Source organism: Pinus tabuliformis, chromosome 1_1 (assembly GCF_031772625.1).
Source record: "Pinus tabuliformis cultivar Carrire ecotype Pingquan chromosome 1_1, CPIR1, whole genome shotgun sequence".
Lineage (NCBI taxonomy): Eukaryota > Viridiplantae > Streptophyta > Pinopsida > Pinales > Pinaceae > Pinus > Pinus tabuliformis.
In genome coordinates, this window is record NC_142297.1 from 736,126,697 (window position 1) to 736,149,218 (window position 22,522).

Genomic DNA, 22,522 nt, shown 5'->3' on the forward strand with positions numbered 1-22,522 from the left:
CTGACTCCAACTTGCATAGCAGACTCTGAACTTCAGATTTGTAATTGATTTTTCCTCTTCAAACTGATTGAGGATCATACTTATCACCTAAATACACCTTATAGCACCTTTTCCATGCTTAAAAACTCGAAAATTCCCATCACTTCATCAAAATGTGGTTCTATGCAACTTGTGTAGCAGAACCTTGCTACGGAAGTGCAGCTTCAGCAAAAAATTTGACCAAACATGGCGTATGAGCAAAATTACAACAGAACAAAATTGATAATGTTTCTCCTGAAGCAAAATTTATTTTTGGGCAACTTTAGCCAAAATATGAAGGCTGCTCCTTTTCTTTGATGTCTGCTTTGCCTCTTTGAGTCGCTGCTTCATATTCCATAACCTATTCTTTAAAACCAAATTTTTAGTGTACAAGTTCCTCACCTATCTGTGTATGGGAAGGGTCCATTTCAAAACGTGTTTCACCTCTTTGACAGTGTCACCAACAATCTTCACATGATCAACAATGGGTTGCTTGTCTGCTTCATCCTTAGCTGTGAGCCAATCAACCTGTAACTGGAATTCCTCAGGCTGCTCCAATAACTTCTCATATTCCTTCTGCTCATCAAACACTGTCTTTTGTTGTGATGGAATAGTGTCCTGCATCTGCTCTTCTGTTCTAGCTGCTGACCTTGTTTTGGGCTTCCTTGATTTCTCACTTGACACTTTACCTTCTCCACATCTAAAATTTGCTTTCCTTTGTCTTGAGCAGTGAGCCTTAGAGTTCTTCTGGAAGTTCCTCCTTTCCCATGCTGAACTTTCTCTTGGGATGCCTTCTGTCTAAGTTCTTTGTTCTCCTGCTGCTTGGAAATGTAGGCCCAAATTTGTCTTTATACTGAGGTTTGAGGAAGTCCTTGTAATGTGACACATCCAATTCCATGCCCTTAAACTAGATTTCTCCTGTGGCTGGTTGGAATGTGCTATACCGAGTTCATTCACCGTGAAAGATTCAATAGAAAAGAGGAAAAACCTTACTCAGAGACTCGAGAGCGTTGCGCAGCGGTTAGGTAGCACTAGTTACTTGCGCAACGACTGTTTCCCACGAGCTTTAAATGTCTCCCTTCGACTTTTTGAAACCTTCTTGCACCTTGACACTGCTCCAGAGCTCAAAATAAATCACATATGAAGGAGAATGAGAGAGGTTCAAGGAAATTTGAATTTTATGCCACCCAAAACTCTTTTCTTGTCATTATGGTGCTTTTGAATCATGACATGGGATGGTACTTCTACAATCATGAGTAGGACATGACACTGACTGACTTCATAACTAACTCTAAATGACTCATATGACTGACACGACTTCCTGAACTGACTTATAATAGCTTTAACCACTCATGATTACTAATTTTTAATGATGACTCCTCATGGACCCTTCATGACCTTACAAATTTGAATTAAGGCTAATGGACTCTTTTTTGACACAAATATTTACAAGGACCCTTTGACCAATTTGACTCTTTTGAAAAAAGATTCCTTAGACTATGACACTTAAGAACTCATAGGCTAACTATTTACAAAAAGACCCTTAAATGAATAATAGGACAAAAAAACTATGATCCCTATATTACAGGACCCTAACAGACTCTTTCATATTTATTATGATATTTTTTTGTAAACAATATATGACAATTTAAGTTTGAAGTTTGAAGTTGGCAATCATAACTCATTGGTAACGAATTATGAATATGATGCTTTTTGAAAGTTGAAAGTTGAAACATTTTATTTCATGTTAGATATTCTTTGTTATCATTTGGTTACTTGGTAATGGTAATGGTTACAAGTACAAGACTACAAGTTACAACTTTAGTGATCCATGATGATAAATGATAAATGTTCTATATTGAATTTTGAAAGCTTTAAACTTTAAGATTGATGAATCATGAGACTCGATATGTTATATGTTACTAACTTGTGGACGTGGTTGATGAGGATTATAACTTCTTGATAATTTATGTTATATGGTTCAATCCATGTTTTTATGCTTTTTATATCTAATTCATCATTCTGCATGCCTTTGTTGGCATATATAAAAATTCGCTCTCGATTTGCTCCCGAATTGGGAGCTTTTGAAAATGTCGCTCCCCGCTCCCACTTCCGCTTCTGCTACCCGCTCCCACTTTTGCTTCTGCTACCCGCTCCCAAGTAACCTTGGTTTGGGTGTACCATATAGCTTGTATGGCCATGCCAAAACTTGCTTTAAAAACCTTGCTGTTGTTGTTGGAGCTTTTCTCAAAAACTTATACGACTGACCTTCATTTTTGTTGGGTTATATGGTCTCTAGAAGTTGTTTTTGCACTTGCTGTGTATGGCCCCTTTAATTTTTGAGAGTTAGGTTAATCTCCTTTTGCTGCTCACATTGTTTCCTCTTTTCTCCTTTGGATTTGCACACTAAGTGAAAATCCTTTATCACTCTCTCACGTGTGTTTTTCTAACATTCTCCTTGCTTTTTCCTTTCACATCGTCTTTCTTTTATAACATTGAGTTGATGACCAAATCTCCATAACCTTAGTCTCTCGATGAGATTGACGGTTGAGATTAAATCCCAATTGTCAGTGGAGATTACACGTAAATCATTAATGTAAATACTTTACATTTTACTAGACATTAATCAACTCACTAATAGAAGACTTTCCACTTTAACAATTAAGTTTAATTAAAGTGAGCCCATGGAGCTTTGAATTGATGGTGAATGGGTGTGCTATTAAGGTACTCCTTGCAGAATGGTCATTGATTCAAATCCCCCTGTGGGTTAGCTGACTGAAAAAAAAAACTAGTGAATTACAAAATAAAAATGTCCTTTTTGGACGACTTCCATGTGTCTCACACTAGACCTATTTGAAAGTTCCTATTTGATTCTACAAACATCAACAAAGGTCCTAGCAAATGAAGTTTCAATAACGAGATGCAACCTTGGGCCTTAAGCATTGCTAGACTAAAAGGCCATTCTATCTTATCACACTTTTCAAAGTTGGTTTTGCTGAAGAGAATGTTTGTCCATGAGGTTTGAGCCCACTTCATTCCTTTCCAAACAATGATAAATTTATCCAAGATGTATCGCCCTTGAATGAAGGTCGTTTCCTTCGACTTTACAATTTTAGGCGAGATATGTTTTAGCATAGGACTCAAGTTTTGGGCATGATCTTGTATGAAGTGTTAAGCAAAGTAATTGGCTTCAATTTATTATAAGGTCTAGGTGACCTCCCTTCTGTATGAATTGATGAAGCCTTCTTTGAACTCAATGCTTATAGATTGTATTCTTAGTGATTATTTGTAGACTTGCAAAAGATCTTGCCCAACTTTTTCTAATGCCATGTTATAAAATTCACACGTGAAGCAATTAAGTGTATGGTGTGTGGGCTTTATCTTCCAACATTTATTGTAGGGCAACGATCATTTTAAAGGTTACAATTTGATCACATGCCCTCTTCCAGTTCTTTGTGATTTTGATTTGTACATTCCCTCTTCCTAGACTACTTCGTAATAACTTTCATTCCATCTAGGGTTTCAATGTTTCTTCCAAAGGTATGGTATACCTTCCTTCAACATATTGCAAACCCTAGAAACAATTCACATAAACATATATCTACAAAGCATCTAACAACCTTTCAAAATACATATGTTAGACTTCTCACTATGGATTCATATAAATCCTAGATTTCATACAAAAGAATCAATCAAAGTCAATCATAACTTAGTCGTTAACTTCACTAGCTTCCACTAGGGTTAGTTCTAACCCCTAGATTTTCAATCAACCATCAAACAGTGACTAACATGACCAACTACCACTAGGGTTAGTTTGCAAACCCTAGATTTCCGAGCAATCATTAGAGTCAACCAAAAATTCAAATTTCAACAATCTATTCACAAATCTCAAATTATCATATAGTCAACATTCATCAGAGATTTCTACTTTAACTAAGGTTCAACTCCGAAACCCTAGAATTCCATTTCCACAAATTCAACAATCTTACATAGATCTCAAATCATCATATTTCAGAGATTTTACTTTGACTAAGGTTTAACTCCAAAACCCTAGAATTCCACAATCTCAACAATCATTAAATACATAGATCTCAGATTGTTACATTTCACACCAGACAATGTTACTACTAGGATTTTAACTGCAAAACCCTAGATTTTCATTTTCAACAATCATCTATTAGATTTCAGATTGTTATATCGCACATACTAGACAATTTTAACTTCACTAGGTTTTAGCTATAAAACCCCAATATTTCCAAATATCAACATCCAAGAATCTTAGGCAAGGACTTCCATTAAATCCTAAAACTTATGACCATCAATGACTAGGTCAACACACATATATAGGAGTTCATAATCACTCATAATCATATCATATGTTCAACAACATTAATACATCTAACCTAGACTAAGTTAGGGACAACCAAGAGGACACATCTATACATGCCTAGATTTCATAATCATATATTTCATATCATGAGTTAGTCAAACCCAACTTCATAAATATCAATAAGATTTAGACACAATCATCTTGATTACACTAGGGTTTGATCAGACAAACACATACATACCAAAGAAAACATTTCTAAGATAATATAAGGGTTTTGCTCACACATTCCACCAAAACCCAATGAGCTAGGGTTCCAATGTAGAAACATAACAAACCCTATATTACCAAAACTTCAAAGGTTATGGGATTTTAGACCTTATCATTCAACTCTAACAAGTTTGGATTTCCTGATCATACCAAAATCCCTAACAAGACATCATCAATAAAGCTTCAACTAACATTTCACAATATCCCTAAGCAGTTTAGGGTTTTAGACATTTATGTTAACATACCCTTCGTTTAGGGTTTTCCAGAACTTGTCTAGGGTTTTACATAGTCAATCAAGAATATGAGTGGGGTGGGTAGATTTATCAAGAGATGAATCACCCAAACAAGAATCACTCAGATTCAATATAGCTAGTCATAACAAAGTTAGTAATAGATAATCAAATGAATAATCCTTTTAATCAATGTATTCAAAGCATACCTTTGTTTCTTGACTAACCTTGTCTTGAGAGATCCTCCTTCTTGCATACATTTTTCCTAATCAAGACAATAGAGGGAGAGAGGTGATTAGTATTTCACATAATCAAAACTACATGAGTACATGAATCCAAAATTGCAAAGACATGAAATACTTATTTTCACAAAGAAGGTTGCCACATAATCTTCTTTAGTCATCTTCGTAGTCCTTAGCTCATTCTTCAAACTTGCTACTTGACCAATGTTCTTAATAGTGAACAACTTCGACAAGGCCTCATACATCTCCTAAGCATGATCGATGTTAGCTATGAATGGGACAAAATTGTCTTTTATCCCTTCTACCATTAGAGTCATAGCCACCAATTCTAAATCCTTAAATTTCGCTTTGTCGGTATCACTGGCTTCTTTAGTAGGCTTCTTTACATTCCCTTTTACCAAGTCCAACACCTTGTTCTTCTCGAGGATTAGGTCAATTCTCTTCTTCTAGGATCTGAAGTTAGATGTTCCAAGTTTGTTCTCATCCTTGATTGAGTTAGACATATTTCTTGAATATAATAGACTCCTTCCCTAAGATAGTACCTATGGATGGATCGAGTGCTTGAGACTGCCTTTATCTTCCTTCTTCACGAAAGCTCTGATACCATGTTAGAAAATCAGAAAGGCAGTAAAGATTTTCTTGTTCTTGATAATTACTTGTGATGTTTCTTATTATTACGATTCTTTATATCTTCTTTCTTTTTGTTCATCAAGCAATTACCAAAAGAAGCAACACATAAAACAATAGACCCAAGATGTAGGGATATGCCAGGGAAAAACCCCCCTCGAGTGGAAAACCCAGTCAAGATAATTCTTCGTTTCAATAGTATTCTTTGAGACTCTTCACCCTAGACCAAGACAAGACCTTCCCTTCACACCAAGTCAACCTCTTAGAATTTTGATCTCTTTCCAACAACTTCGAGTAGGGTAGCAACTAACGGCAACTGGAAACTTCCGACAACTACGAAACTTAGGAGACTTCGTTCTCCCAATCAAGAACATGAAACTCAGAGAGACGGGCACCAAAATTTCCATTTTTCCTTTCTTCTTAGACTTCCCCAAACTCGCATTCACTTCAGCTTCCCGACAACAGACTTCGCACTTTCCCAGCTACAAGAGAACTTCACACTTCTGCCCAACAACAAGAGAATTCGAACTTGATGAGAGAATGATGCTCCAAATGAATTCGATGTGCTTCATAGGCTTCTTGTGGGGTCGAATAGGGTCCTTAGGTTAACTTGATCTTCTTCTAGGCCGACATGGTGTGGAGGTTACATAATTCATATTTGATTCCATACTTAACCTTTTTACATGATTCAAAAGCCCAAGAAGGGTCTCTTTAAATGTACAATAACTCTATAGACTCAGAATAAATCGTAGAAGTCCTCGATGGGTATTTTGACCTAAAACATGGTGGCCCAAGCATGAAACCCATGCTTTAATAAGTCACAATAATAATAATAAAAATTCTCTTCTTTATTCTTTTGACAAGTACATTACATAATGAATCAAGTACATTATTGAAGACCGAACATAATTACATTTTCCAACAGAGACTCTGTCATAGATCTAGATGCCTTTGTACCTATCGACTCCTCATCAAAAGTGGATATGTCTCTAGGCCCCTCACCAATCTAATGTGCGCTGCTATCACTTGAAAACTCGACACAACCCCGAACACCTCATCAATGGATACCTCGACAACTGATGGCACCTCAATGGTGGACACTTTTGTGTCTCCTGGCACCTCATCAATGGATGACCATATGATGTTGGAAATACTGGGGGGGGGGTGAATCAATATTTCTTAGCAATTAGCACTTTACTAATCTTTTCAGAGCATTAGTTAATCTTTAATTATTATTATTATTGTTCAGTAAGAGCAGTGAACAACAATGCAAAAATAGAGACAGTAGGCACAATATTTTAGGTGGAAAACCCCCTCCGGGTCAAAAACCACTGAACACTTTTCTAATAAGTTCTTTAATCTTCATCCCCAACTGAAAAGAAAGCTACGACTTTCTAGAACTCTAGAAAAGAATTCTTCTCCAGCTCCCATTGGAAGGGTGCCCGAACGCCCTGGTTTCATCAGCAGTCAGCGGAATGGATGCCCCAACACCCTAGCGAGCCACAACTCGCCCTAGCACCACCCTACCACCCTGAAGTGTTTACAACCCCCAACCTGTGGGTGACTTCATTCATCTGCCTAGCACCACCCTCCCACCCTATAGAGACAAATAAAATAAAAGTGTGAACTCCCGTACTAGGGACAATGATCCGCGTTACAATGATTTTCTCTTTTTTTTTGACTAACTAACACACTAGGACCTAAACCTTTGTCCCAACAAACTTGCCTTCTTCAACTTGAGGCAATGACACAGACTCTTTACAAAGTTTGGGTTCCCAAATCTGGGACAATGGCCCAATTACAAGATGTACAATGCTTGACTTCAATTGATAAATGGGACTCTTGGAAAGACTCTTTACAATTTGTATTCAAGACTGTTATACCAAATGAGCTGATGGAGAACCTTGTTGCTGCTCTGGTTTGTTCTTGTTTTGCTGTCACTGCTTGTGAATTCAGTTTATTCTTTTGCTCTAATGCCTATGCTTTGTTTCTTGTGTGATGTTTCTTATGCTGCTCCTGCTAAGGATCTGCTTTTAACTTTGGGTGTCTTGAGCTAATTTGTACCTGCAAGGAAAGATAGTGCCAAGCGAAACCCAATACCCAAAGGAGAATAAAACATTTAATCCCTTAACCAAAGCACTTACCTTTGCCTATGATAGAGAGTTAGTTCAACAATTCTTGAATGACTGTAATAATATGCAACAACAAACACGAACATACACGAGATACTTAACCTGGTCTTCCACCTGGACCTTGCTAGATGCCACCAAGAACTTATCACAGATTTCAACAGACTTAAACAATCCTGAACCCTTTGCTACCTCTACAACGTGATGACCTTAGACTAATACTTTTGCTCTAAAAGACTACAATACATGCTCCTAGAAACAAACATTGTTAGACACCCTTACTCAGTCCTAAGTTAAAAAAACAACCTGATTCAAATCTTGATACAGGATGATTAAATATGCTGCTTTAAGGTAAGACCGAGACTTGACGAGGACTGGTATTGATAGTTTTGCATACCTGTAGCAGCATGTGTCCCCTAGCCACAGTCCGAAAACAAAGAACTACCTTGACACACTTACTATTCTTGACAGAATTTTACAGTGTCTCAACGAAATAAGAGTCTTGTTTAATTACAATCAGACCTTCATTTTTTTTCTCTACACATTGACCTGCAACAGGATGGTTTTTAAAAGAATTTCAAGTGACGTCTTCAGACACTGGCTTGAACTTACTCTCCTTTACTAGTTAATGATTGTCAATCTCTCGAGGGAGAATTTCAAGCCTAAAACCACAGATCTGAATTGTAATAGTGTAGCTGGAGCTTTGCTCCAATGGATCTGCAATCTAACCGAACCACAAGACAAAACAACTATCCTATCCAGTTCCTCATTTCTCCTGGAGCATGAGTCCTGTACTCTGAAAAGTCCCAATAATCATCAAGAACAAGCTTAAGACAAAACCTTATCCTTCTTGTTGATCCTGCGAAATTTCAGAAAATATTATCAAGAAGTTCTTCGCTCTCCTTTTGCAAAGCACCTTGCAATTAGACCGAACCTCCAAGAGACCAAAAACACACCTTAACCCTCTGTTGATACTTGCATTACAGCTCCTCAGGTGTGGATGAAAATTCAGAGCTTTTATTACTTAATCATTCGTTGAAGTCCATTAAGAAATAGGTGAGGTAGGGTCACTTTTTTATTAACATAGAAGGGGCTCCAATAATAAACGTTGGAGGCCTTAAAACTTGGAACACAATTTCCTAATAAAACACTATTAAATTGATACGTCAAACCTTAAGTAAGGATGTTGTTGGTCTTATGGAGAGGAGATAGTAGTTGTTAAGGTAGGAGTGATACTTCTTTTGAGACAACTAATTTACTATGCTTCTTAAGATGATGCTTTTAGTAAGCTTAATTAATTACCCTTAATAACCCTATTTAATATTTGTGATTAAGGATTTTGCTTAGAAATATTTTTTAATTTCACTAGAATTTGAATTCAATGATTGGGTTTGTGCATATGGTCCTACACGAGTGTGAAGTCAATGATTGGTTTACTACCTTTGGATCTTGAAGTTATTCAACTTATACATGGTGAGCTAAATCACCTGACACAGGGATTCGGGATTCGAGTGTCGGATTCGGACACGTTGACCCCCTGGAACAGGACATGTAGGATTCGTTATATATTATTTTATTATATATATATATATTAAAAATTAGATATTTCTTACACAAATTCTCATTAATGATACAAATTCATTGATTTCAAACATATATCTTCATCTAGATGTTAGTTATACTGTTTACAAAGTAAGTTAGTAACATTATAGCATTCATAGTACATAAAAAAATTCAAAATCATGTCACATAAATCATGATTAATAAATGAAATACAACATACAAGATAGTAAGATAAAGACACTGACAATTGTAGTTTTCTCATTAAGTCATCAAATCAAAATGTGTTACATAGGTCAATGCCAATGGCAAATAGAAATAGAAAATATAAAACAACTATAGGTATACAAGCCTCAAGGCAATAGGTAGCCCATGACTCATGAGTCATCAATCCTCATAGTCATCATTAGAGTCTGCATCAATGTCCTCATCATCATCATGGTGGAGGATGACCCCTCTAAAATGTCACCATCATCAAATCTAACAGGCTCTAACACTGGATCATTGAGATACATGTTGGCCAATGCCAACTCAACACTATTGTCTAGACCCATATCATCAGGAAAGACATCCCACACCTTTGTCTTTCCCTTCAACTACTCTTCCCTTGGCCTGTAAATAAGACGAAGGTTGGTGTGCACATACACCATTGTCTCTGCCTTGCACTGCTCAAGCCTGCTCTTCTTCACACTATACAAATTCCCATATGTGCTCCAATTCCTCTCGCAACAAGAGGATGAATTCACCTGAGAGAGGAGCCTCATGGCTAACTGTTGAAGAGGAGGGCTTGTTGCCCCATGATTTTCCCACCAAGAATAGGGCTTCTTAGCCCCCCTGTCTCTAATCACGTCATATCCTGCAAATCGACCAGTGCCAGTGGAAAACTCTGCAAAGGCATCCTCCACCTCATCAAGGGATGCTCTATCATGGAAAACCTACCTAAATGCATCTTTCCTCCCCTGTGAGATTTCACCATCCATGTGAGGAGGGAATATGCGGGAAGGTCCACCATTCAGCCACTCATGGCTGTAGTATTTTAGGTTCAATGAGTGAGCCAAACAATGTAAAAGTGTGCAATTCTTGTCCCATCTGCTGACAAGAATATCCTCTATACTACCACAGAAGGCCTCTAGTGATGTCTCATACTCGGGGCACTCACTCTGTAGAATAATGCTCCTCACAGACTCAATCATGGAATCGCAACCCTCATAAACCACTCCTAGGATGGGTTTGTCTGTATCTGCAAATCGAAGGAAAGAAATGATAGGGTCCATGATCTGAATAATTAGATCTACCCTCTCCCACCAAGCATCATCTAGCATTGTGTCCTTCACTCTTTTAGAGGCTACTTGATCTGTCTTTCTCCAAAAAGACCAAAACTTAGAAATAACCATGGCCCCAAGAGCGGCCTTGACCTCCCTTAACCTCTTCAACATGATGAATGAAGAGGCAAACCATGTATCAACAATCTTCAACAATGATAGATTGTTGTACTCCTTGTAGATAGTGAGGGCATTTGTATGATTTTGCACAAAGTTACGGATATGTCGTGCATCCTCAATAATGTTACCAATCCAAAGCACATCAGAAGCAATGGATTTCAGTGCTAAGTTCAATGAATAGACAATGCAAGGTGTCCAAAACACTTGTGGATATTTAGCTTCCACAATCATGCCAGCAGCCTTGCAAACAGGTGCATTATCTGTAATGATTTGCACACAAGAATCAACACCTACATCTTCAATAACTTTAATAAATAACTCACCCATAAATTGTGCATCCTTGTATTCTCCAAGTGTATCCACTGCTTTCAAGAAAACTGAACCACTCAAGGAAGATACCATGAAGTTGATGATTGGGTGTCGTGCTGGATCTGTCCATCCATCAGAAACAATGCTAACCCTAGATGTTGGCCATGATACTTTAATGGCTCAAGCATTTTTTGCACCTCTTTTTTTGACTTCGTCAACAATGTGGTTCTAAGCTTCTCTGAGCCAGGAGGCACATACCATGATGGAGACCTGTGTGTTAGAGCTCGACACATCTCAATAAATAAAGGTGAGTGTGCAACATTAAATGATATGAAGTTTTGATAGAAAAAGAAGGCAATGGTGAGATCAAGCTCTTCTCGTTTCTCTTTTTGAAAAATCTTGTCCATTGGACCAAGTGAAATTGCTCTTCTTTTTGCTGCTTGTCCCCCAATAGAACACTCAAACGGAAATTTGGTGTTGCCTTTCCTAAAAAATGGAAGGGGGTCTTCATTCTTGGTTTTTCTTGATTTTGCAGCCACGTTTGCCATGCCGCCAATGATCTCTTTTTCCATTTCTTTCCTCTTTTGTAAAGGAATAGCTTTACAAGCTCCAATTCCACAACCTAGTAAAGCCAACAAATGGCCTTTCACACGGTAATATGTGCTTTTGAAAGAAATGTGGCAAAAGTTGCATCTTCATTGCACATTGCCTCCTAACTTCCCATTGGTGCTTGTCCCATCCTCTCTTGTGACATATTTCCACAAGGGATATTTCTCAATGTTGTCTTCAGGAGGAAGTCTTTCCTCAACATTACTTGCAGCAGACTCTGATGATATTGAGGGAGGAGGGGCATCTCCAATGGAGACATTCTTCCCCTTCCTTTGCCCCCTACCTGCTGCCCTTGATTGAGCCATGAACACTGTAAAAAAAATAAACAAAACATGCACAAATCTGTGAAAAAAATTCATATACAAACTGCTGTAATATCAATGCAAAAAAATAGAGATGAAATGCACTTACCTGGTGCTTGAATCTCCTTGCTGAACGCTCCACACCCTTAGCTCCTTGCTCCAAAGCCTTAGCGCCTTGCCCACAACTCAATGTTTGCAAAACTGAATGAGAGAAATGGTAAATGAGTTAAAGAAACAACGCTGTTTTATGCTGTGTTGCATGGGTACCCGCACCCGGGGGTGGGGTTCTCGAACCCATCCCGGGTTCTCGCACCCAAGTACCGGATTTGGGTACGGGTTCTTCCCAAACGAACCCAGAAGAACCGGGTTCTTCCATGAAGAACGAGGTTCTTCCATGAAGAACCGGGTTCTTCAAAAAAAAAAATTGGGTTATTTTCCTTTAACGGGTTCTTGGGTTCTTCGGGTGCTTGGGTTCTTCGGGTTGGGTTCTTTGGGTTCTTCGGGTTCTTTGGGTTCTTCATAAAAAAACTATATTAAAGATTTAATTTTCAAATAATTTTTTTTTTATTGAAATTTAAAAAATAACTTATAACAAAGGTAAAACTTATAACAAAACCTAAAAAACCCTAAATCAATTCTTGTAAATCAATTTGGAATGAAACATTCTTCCACGGCCCTTACCATCAAAACCTATGTTGCACGAGTACCCGCACCCGATTTTTTAAGTTTTTTACAAGTCTTGTTTTTTAAGAATTCTTGTAAATCAATTTGGAATGAAACATTCATTCCCGAGCCAAATAACCATCAAATTATAAACTGTAAATGCACACATACAGGTTCAGACATTTTCGTTCAAATAGAAAGTAGGATTGAGACCAGCCATAAGCTGTAATCAGCTGATGCTGTTAAATGGCGAAGGGCTATTTTGGACAATGGCTAAATTAAGTATCAAAATCTGCCAATTTCTCACAGCATTCTGATAACATCATGTTAAGATTAAAACTAGGAAAATATGCCTAAATCATATATGGTCTCTACAGACTTGTACACCAAGTAATCTCTAAAAACTACGAAGATGTTTTATGTTTAGATAATTAATATTCAGGCAGAGCTTCGCACTCAAAGACAAACTATCCCTCAAGCCATCAGATGGCTGCTGTGCATTTTATTGGGAAACAAAGACTGATAAGCGTGTTTTGTGGAAGGGTAAGGCTGCCACTGTTTTTGGGATTGCTTTACCACAGAGCACACCATGCATGGGGCAGGTGGATGATTAGACATCAAGAAAATTCTAGACCACTATCAGGGTGAGAAGAATCTCCTATGAAAAAATTGTGTTTTTATATGGGAGTGACTAAACATTCAAAGCAAAGTTACAAGCTCAAGCTCCAGCCAGAATGAGAAATTTCAATAAGGAGAGAAGCTGTCTTGAAATTAGAGCAGGAGGCAGAAATGCTAACACTCCTTGGCTGTGTAGGAGGAAGGGTCTGTACGACCACAGCGTGATTCATTGATAGGCATCCTTGCAAATGAACCTAAGCTACATAGTTATTTTAAAGCCTGTGTGTGACAAAATCTGTCCCAAGTTTCACCAAAATAACTGAGTCTAGCATTTATCCTAGTATGTATTTTGAATTTTCAGTTTTAGTAGTAGCCTTGAGCTCTCTCACATAGCTGTCACAGTGTCATGGTTGCACGGAAAAGATTCAAAAGACCAGTTTTTTGGTGATAAATTTTGAAATTTCAATGTCAATGTTGAATGTTCAATGATGTGCATGTTTAAATGATTATCATTAAAGTTTTCTTGTTTAAAGTTGAAAAAATATACAAATTCAAATTTCATACATATTATTAATTATAAATTTATAATTTATAAAATATAATTATTAAAATTTAATATTATTATACTACCCGACGAACCCACGCACCCTGTTTCCAAAAATGTCGTCCCCGTCCCCGTCCCCCTCCCCGCACCCACGTTTCTTGGCAAGATAGGTTTTATGCCTTCGGGTTTCACTTTTTGGGATTTGAATCCCAAAATTGGGACACGATGTGTCCTAATAGGGCATGAATGGGATTCGATCGTGTCCCATTAGGACACGTTGTGTCCCATTTTGGGATTCGAATTTCCAACAAATCGTGTCCGATTTGTGGGATACAGACACGTCGCCTAGTTTGAGCAAATCCAGTTTCATAGGTGTTGAGATTATGGTGTGAATCCCTATCATATATTGACAACTGTTGGTGAATAAGGTGTCATGTCTCTACCCCTTGGGGTTTTAGCCCACAAAACTGGGTCTTCAACTTCAACCTCAATTTTCTCTCAAGCCAGGAGGAACCACGAGGTGTACCATATATCAACGGAATCATCTCGTCGAGGAGAATCTATCTGGAAGGATCTTGTCACAAGATTCCATGAATTTCCATGTCAAATTTGAGATGGAAGATCGAGGTAGCTCCTGGTGCTGCTTGGGTTGACATAAATGACAACCACCTATCAACATATGGTGTGTGCTCTACTCTCTCCCCCAAGGTGTTAGCGGGAGCTATCAAAGGAATCTTCAACAAGGTTGACTCTTGCGCCACACTGGACACATCGACATGCTCTTCACACTTTGGTGTGCTCATAACCTCATGCTCAACCTCCTCCTTAGGCTCTTGATATCTAAAGCTAGGTCTCCACTAGCAAAAGCGCCTCCTGGTCTCACCCTCTAAATGTCCCTGTCTTGTATGACCCTTTTGAGGAGATATGATGCCCTAATTCTGTCGACTTCCACACACGGGGTAAATGATTGTACCCCCACGGCCTGCGCACCACTAGTGTCTCCGTTGTAAGGATGAGGATGGATTTGGTTCGACACCTTCCTCAACTGGGCCAATCTCTCATCGTTTTATCAAATTCCACCCTAGAATTCCTGCATACTAAATCTTCCTTGAGCCATGGGTTGTCTATGGTTTAACCCGTCACTGTGCATACATGCCCAAATCTTCCATTATCTAAATGGCTACCCCACAGCTGGCCAAGATCATGGCTCTGATACCATTGTAATATTCCTAGTGGGAAATATTAAGTGATGACAACAAATAAAGCATAAACATGTAACCATAAAACTAACATACCAGAATAATGACAAATTGCACTAGAAATTGGACCAAGAGCTGAGCCATTTTATTAACTGAGAAAACAATGTACATATAAATGAAGAAGAGGAACCTGGGCTTGCTATAGCAAGCTAGTCACATGCCAACTAAAAATGGAGCTGCCCAAGTGATGGAACTGCTCTCCCCAAGTCTCTGTGCTAGCCCAGTAAATTTTGCTACTACTGGCTTGAATGGAATTGGTGTTTTGACCCTCTAAGCTGCTTAGAAAATTCTAGGAAATTAACTAGAGCCTCCTCACAAGGAACCTAGAATAACCCAGAAAAATATCACAAACCCAAGTCGTGGAAATGGTCCCAGAGTGAACTGTGCTCTTCTCCAATAATTTATGCTATTGGCTGCTGACTAGAACGCTGTTTTCTGCCAGAAATACTGCCCAGAAAATTCTACGAAATTAACCCCAGACTTCTCTTACCAAACCCACAAAAACCCATAAAAGGTTTGGGTTGAATCCACTGACCCATGGTGATCCCCAACAAGTCTAAATCGCTGAATCTGGCCAGAAAACGCCACACAATTTGATATTACGGAATTATGCCCAAATCTACCACTGGCTAAATTCCCCCGTGAGGTTTACCTCCAATCTCCAACCCTTATCTCTCCACAATTCTTCTCCCTCCATCCCTTGCGCAGGCTAAGCCAGAAACCCTTATGGCTTACGCAGTTCCAAATGAAGAGAATTCCGTCCCACAGATTTGTTGCTCTCTATCCCTTCAAAATCACCACAAAATCCCTGGCTCTATCTAGGAAAATCCTCCTGCAAATAACCCAAACTCCAACTCTTTGTGTGCTGGGTCACAATGAATAACTTGCATTGCCTCTACGCCTGGAAAATATACAAAGCTGGAAACACTGTTGTCAGTGAAGCTCTATGAAAGTCCAACAATGGACTCTCTAAATTCCCAACTAGGGAGGCACTCGAAGTCCTCCGAAGATGGGGTGGAATCCCGCTTGGAATTCTTGTGCTAAACAACACTCTACCCTTGCGCTAAACAACTCCGAGAGAAGATGAAGTGTTAAGTGTAATAGTCAAAATATGATTAGCAAATGAGTCCATCCTCCTTTTATAATTTCTCCCCATGCTTCTAGACTCCTTTTTTAATTATTATTTTATTGGTGGGGGCCATTTTCCACTAAGTGACTTTTGCCTCCATTTTAATAAAATAATAATTTGCCATCAATCCCCAATAAAATAATACTTGCCACCTTTCTCCAAAATAATATTTGCCCCTGAACTTAATGTCACCAAGATTAGGAAAAATTCCCATGCTCACAAAATTGAGGATATTACAGTAAGTGGTTGTTATGGCTATCCTTATATCCAGGGCCACAAAATATTAAAGTACTCTTTCCAAATGTGGGTGACGTAGAGAATGAAGATATGCCCCTTCAATAAGTGTGCCAAGATGCCATGAAAAGGGGAGTGCTCCACTAGATAATGGAGTCAACCACCTAGAGATGCTAGTGAGATGCCCTAAGTATCAAAATTAGTTAGGGTGCTTTCTCAAACAAATGAACTAACTCCCAAAGTGGATGTCATGGATAAACATGCCATCATAACCTTATTAAGGTGGATGACCTTACTGAATGTGCTGAAAACATGGATCCTTCAGCAAAACCCTAACATTAACTCCAAACAAGGTCTAAAGGTGGAGTGCTCCTCCAAATGGGCATGAAGACTGCAAACCATGTGGCAAGAATGTGAATCTGCATGGATAACCAAAACAAGAGCCCTAAATCAAAGCACTTAAACAATATAGTAGTCCATATAGAAATATGCCTCCAAACATGTAACTTCTCCTTGCAATATGTGAGACACATCCTCCTTGAGTAAATATGCATGATAAGATGTGGATAAGGGATTGAAAAGGTGAATTTTGGCCATGTGCAATCTTGTCTCCAAATGTGTGAAGTCAACCATAGAACATGCCTCAAAAGATGTGTGAACTCAACCAAAGAACATGCCTCAAAAGATGTGAGTGCCATAATATGTAAGAGAAAGGTAATTTTTTAGATTTTCATCTTCTCCAAGACTGCTTGACAAGATTATGCTAGCATTCATGATTCATACCAATGTCTCAAGACTTATTATATGTATTATGGCCTCCAAATTGCAAAAATAATCCTTACATTTTCAGGTGGTAACACTTATAAATCTTGGTTTATTTTATTTCCTGTTCTCTTACTGTTACTACTCTTATCCGAGATGATTTGGGTACTCCCAATGCACTTCCTGGTCATTGTTCTTTTTGTGGTGCCATTGGCCATCTTTGGTAACTGGTGGACATCAACATCTAAATTGAATCAATTAAAATATATTCTTCTACATATCAGGTTACAGGCACTTCAACTGAATAAGTATTGTTTCTGATGATTTCTTTCATTTGTTTATCCTGCAAATTTTTATTGTTCTAAAGACGGGAGAGGCTCTAAAGAAGTCATTATTTTTATTCTTTTATCTATCAGATTTCTTGTTTGTTTATTTTTTGTTGATTAGGGAAGTTTATGTAATACTGCTAACTGTTTGATATATTTAATTATTGGTGCAGGAAGATTCCTCGAGATTTAACAGAGGCAACTTTATCAGGGGCAGGGTTATCAATATTTGCAGCACTGTCAATGATATTTCTCTTTGGGATGGTATGGATTGTTGTGCATTCAATTGCTCAGTGGTTCTAATGTCGGATTTGTAATTTTATATAGCCAATTTTGTTTGCACAAAACTATTTTATTGTTAAAGGTAATCGTTGCATCAATAACAGTGCTGTAATTCTTATGTCAAAACTTTTGCTTCACTGTAGTTCATTTGTGGCTTGATTTAGTAACCTCACTTAGTATGCTGCATTCAATAATTTTTTTAATATCTTATTCAGTTTGGTTTCGGTTATCTTGCTAGAATGAACTGCATTTTTTTGAAGTGCACTACACTAAAAATTAAATAATTTCAAAAGTGTGTTATGAGTGAGATGTGATAATGTGGAGTTGCAAAGAATAAATATATTTCATTCTTTGCTGAGATTCCATATCTGAGCAACATTTGACTTTTTGGTTTACCTTCTCAGGAATTGAACAATTACTTGACAGTTAACACTACAACAAATGTTGTTGTTGATAGAAGCCAGGATGGTGATCATTTGCGCATTGACTTTAATATCAGGTTAGCTAAAGCCTAAGAAAACTTATGGTCCACTGAAAATTTCGCATGAATGCACATTTAGGCACGAAGTTTACAAAGTTTTAGAAGCTAGAATTTTGGTAATGAACTTCATAGGTCCAATTAAGTTCTGTTGCTAGATTTTTTTCTGTAGTTTTGTTTTGTCAACAGTCGTGTAATTTGAAATGTAATGCAGATATTGTTTGTATGCTCTCCATTGTTTTTAATGCATATTTTGATTATTGTTTCTTCCCATGGGGTTATCAGTGTACAAATAGATACCCTGCTTTGTTGGAGATTATTCATTGATGTTTTCGAGCGTTCATTTATATTGATAAAAGATAAATACTTCTGTAGTTTGTATCTAAGATTGGCCTCAAGGTTTGAGGATAAAATCTGCAGTATTAGGGGTGCAGAAGATGGGAGAACAACCTAATGAATTTGGTCATAAATGCAATCAGTACATCATGGCTATTAAATGTGCTTTTGAGGAGTGGTTTTGGAAACCTTTTGTATCCATTTAATGCTGAAAATTTATGCAAATCTCAAATATATGAAAGAGTGGAATCAGAGCTATTCAGCCTTTATAGTCATATGTTCTCAATGTTAGAAAATCAGAAGGCTGGATTGTTATCTTTCAGTGCAGCTTTGTGCTTGTGTTACATTATCTGTGATTTTGGTAAACTGTGTTATTCTATATCTATGCAGCTCCAAATTTTATGTTTGTGGAATGGAATTCCAAGAAAATGGAATCTGAATAGGGAGACTGCTTTTTTATGTTCAACTGTTTGACTATTTTTGTTTTGGCTAATTTTGATGCAGTTTTCTTGCTTTGTCATGTGAGTTTGCTTCAGTTGATGTGAGTGATGTGTTAGGCACGGTAAGTTCTTTTATAATTCCTTTGTATTTCTGAAAACTAGCTAGAAAGATGTTCTGTATTTTTATATTTTCCAGCTGATGGTTCTGACTAATCTTTGAAGTATCATTGTAATTTTCGTTGCCTTTACTGGCTAGCACAGATACCCTTGTTTTTGTAAAACTGTTTTTTCTATTTTTCATGAAAGCATCTTTTATGCCCTTGGCTTGAAAAATTAGATGAGGGGACATCCGTTGGAAGCTTCTGCTTGCATTTATTTTAAAACTCTTTATTGATAATGATAAGCCTTTGGCATATTGATTTCATATTAGGCATTTCATGCAGTTATAATGTTAAGGCTTCTGCATGATATATTGGATGTTGCTTTCATTGTATGTGAGATACATACGAATTTGCTGCAGGTTGGGAGATGCTCTTAGTGGAACGGAATGTCTTGGAATGATATATAAGTAATAGTTCATGACCATAAGATGTAATTGTAAATTATTTTAACTTTAAATCATCCTTTGACTATTAATAAATAAAATGTACATTAATACTAAAATGGTTGGCTGCATACAGGGCTGCCAAAGTCTCCTGCAAGAATCACTAAGAGTAAAACTCAAAAACACTAGCAATAAAACTAAAAAATTGTGCTGGCTTGGGCCAAAACACCCATACATACAATGTGAAGCACGAGATATTAAAGTCCCAAGGACTGAAGCGATGATCACTAAACCATAATACCCACATTAGGGGGGTCTTGTCATGATCATTCATGGAGTAATTGGTGGAGGCTCCTCAGGTGGCAGATCTCGCCTATTGCCAACTTCTAAGGGCCAGATTTTGTCCATTGCCAGCCACTAAGGTCTTGGGCTCCTCAGAAGTAGCAAGGGCCAAGGTATGAAACTCATTGTTCCGAGTGGCAGGAGTTGGGAAAATATGGGTCCACTTCTGCTGCTCTCTAACTAGTTTGTGGGCCCTATGACAACCACTCTGTTGGGATTGCAGTATGCACTAAGGTAGGCAGGGAAGTGATTGATGAATCTCGACTCATCATACATGAAGCATCCACCCAAAAATCCAACATCTACTACAGGTGGTCCATCTCTGTTTAAATCCCATGCGATTGTTCAATAATCTGCATGGATAGATTTGTGCTAAGTAATGCAAAGGGAAGGATAGGTTTATGCTTGCCAAATATTGCATCATTGTGTTGTTTCCAAAGAAAATAGGGAACTTTAGATTGCTATGAACAACTAGGCTAAGGCAACGTCTATGGACCATGGTAATTTATAGTTGCTCTCAAAATCCAACATCTACTATAGGTGGTCCATCTCCGTTTAAATCTCGTGCGATTGTTCAATAATCTGCATGGATAGATTTGTGCTAAGTAATGCAAAGGGAAGGACAGGTTTATGCTTGCCGAATTTTGCATCATTATGTTGTTTCCAAAGAAAATAAGGAACTTTATATTGCTATGAGCAACTAGGCTAAGGCAACGTCTATGGACCATGGTAATTTATAGTTGCTCTCCATGAAATGGAGGCTATAAGGTATGACAGATAGAGAGCCTCTGCCCTAGCTCAAACAAAAGTGGCTAAAGGACTGAAGCACGATGTATCAAAAGTCCCAAGGACTGAAGCAACGATCACTAAACCATAATATCCACATCAGGCCGGTCTTGTCACAATCATTCACGGAGTAATTGGTGGAGGCTCCTTAGGTGGCAGATCTTGCTTATTGCCAACTTCTAAGGGCCAGATTTTGTCCATTGCCAGTCGCTAAGGGCTTGGGCTCCTCAGAAGAAGCAAGGGCCAAGGTATGAAACTCATCGTTCCAAGTGGCAAGGATTGGGAATATATGGGTCCACTTCTGCTGCTCTCTAACTAGTTTGTGGGCCCTATGATGACCACTCTGTTGGGATTGCATTAAGTTTGGCGGGGAAGTGATTGATGATGCTTGACTCATCATACATGAAGCATCCACCCAAAACTCCAACATCTACTACAGGTTGTCCATCTCCATTTAAATCTCATGCGATTGTTCAATAATCTGCATGGATAGGTTTCTGCTAAGTAATGCCCCATCATACCATGCAAAGGGAAGGATAGGTTTATGCTTGTTGAATATTGCATCATTGTGTTGTTTCTAAAGAAAATAGGGAACTTAGATTGCTACGAGCAACTAGAATAAGGCAATGTGTATGGACAAATAGAGAGCCTCTGCCCTAGCTCAAACAAAAGTGGCTAAAGGGAAAAACTAGAAATTATGCTTTAGATTCTTAGCATGCCCACAATGAGTGCAACATGTGCTTGAAACTCTCAAGAATGATAATTTGTTCTCAACTGGTAAGCATTACTTTCTTTTGTTCTAGTCTCAACTTCCTCATGCTTTGCGGCATAAAGAGATGGTCTTCTATTTGCTTTCAACTCTCTATAAGTTGATCAATTGACCCTACAGAATAGGCTATGGGTAGAGCCATTTATATTTGAACATGGGCTTGTATTTTGTAAAGGTCATTGCATGCCTATGCTTCTAGCCCATTCACCATGCTCTTGGGCCTTGCTTGCTCAACTCAAGCATCAACTCATCTATAATCAGACCTTGAACTCGTTCCCTACAAATTTGTTAGGTTGACCTGGGCAAAACTTCTATCTAATCTTTGGTCATTGTAGTTAGGAGTGAGTCTAAGCATTAAAAGGCCATTAATTAATTGTAGGCCCCTCTGCAAAATCCTTTGCACTAAGAACTAGGCTATCTTGGGCAATGACTTGCCAACAAACAACAGAAGAGAAGACCACCAAAGGTTGTGGTCCTTAAATGAAATGATTGTCTTATGGGAATATTCCTTTCAAGAAAGGAATGGTTTGACCTTATCCTAGACTTTCCAAATGCTTTGCAGTACAAATATCCCAACAAGCTTAACCCTCATACTGGTAATCATAATGTTTTGGAAAGGGATCTTTTCTAGTAGTGCTTTCCTAGTGGGATCCCTTGACTAATTTTGTGTAGCCAAAACACCTTCAAATCTTTTAAGATGCATTGTGCAATCCCTTTAACACAAAGGGCTTGTGCTTGAGCTCCTGTTATTATTATGCCTGTGATTGCAAAATCTAGCAATTTAGTACAAAGCCTCACTAAGCAATTTAGATTAAGAACAACAATGAGATTAGTTGCCACTGTCACCTTAGTAACTACTCCCTTGTTGTTTCGTGATCAGATGTAATCCCCACAAGGGAGGCTTCCCCAATAGATGTTAGGGATAAAATAACCTAAGTGCTCTTA

At 38.1% G+C, this 22,522-nt stretch overlaps 1 protein-coding gene across 1 annotated transcript in view; it reads left to right on the plus strand.

The window, feature by feature from the left end:
• Window positions 1-22,522, plus strand: part of LOC149216054 (protein disulfide isomerase-like 5-4) — a 206,436-nt gene that overhangs the window by 35,944 nt on the left and 147,970 nt on the right. The window contains exons 2-4 of the mRNA XM_089392687.1: window positions 17,774-17,864; window positions 18,287-18,381; window positions 19,201-19,258. Of these exons, the coding sequence (XP_089248813.1) occupies window positions 17,774-17,864; window positions 18,287-18,381; window positions 19,201-19,258 (244 nt within the window). The remainder of the gene's footprint in view (window positions 1-17,773; window positions 17,865-18,286; window positions 18,382-19,200; window positions 19,259-22,522) is intronic.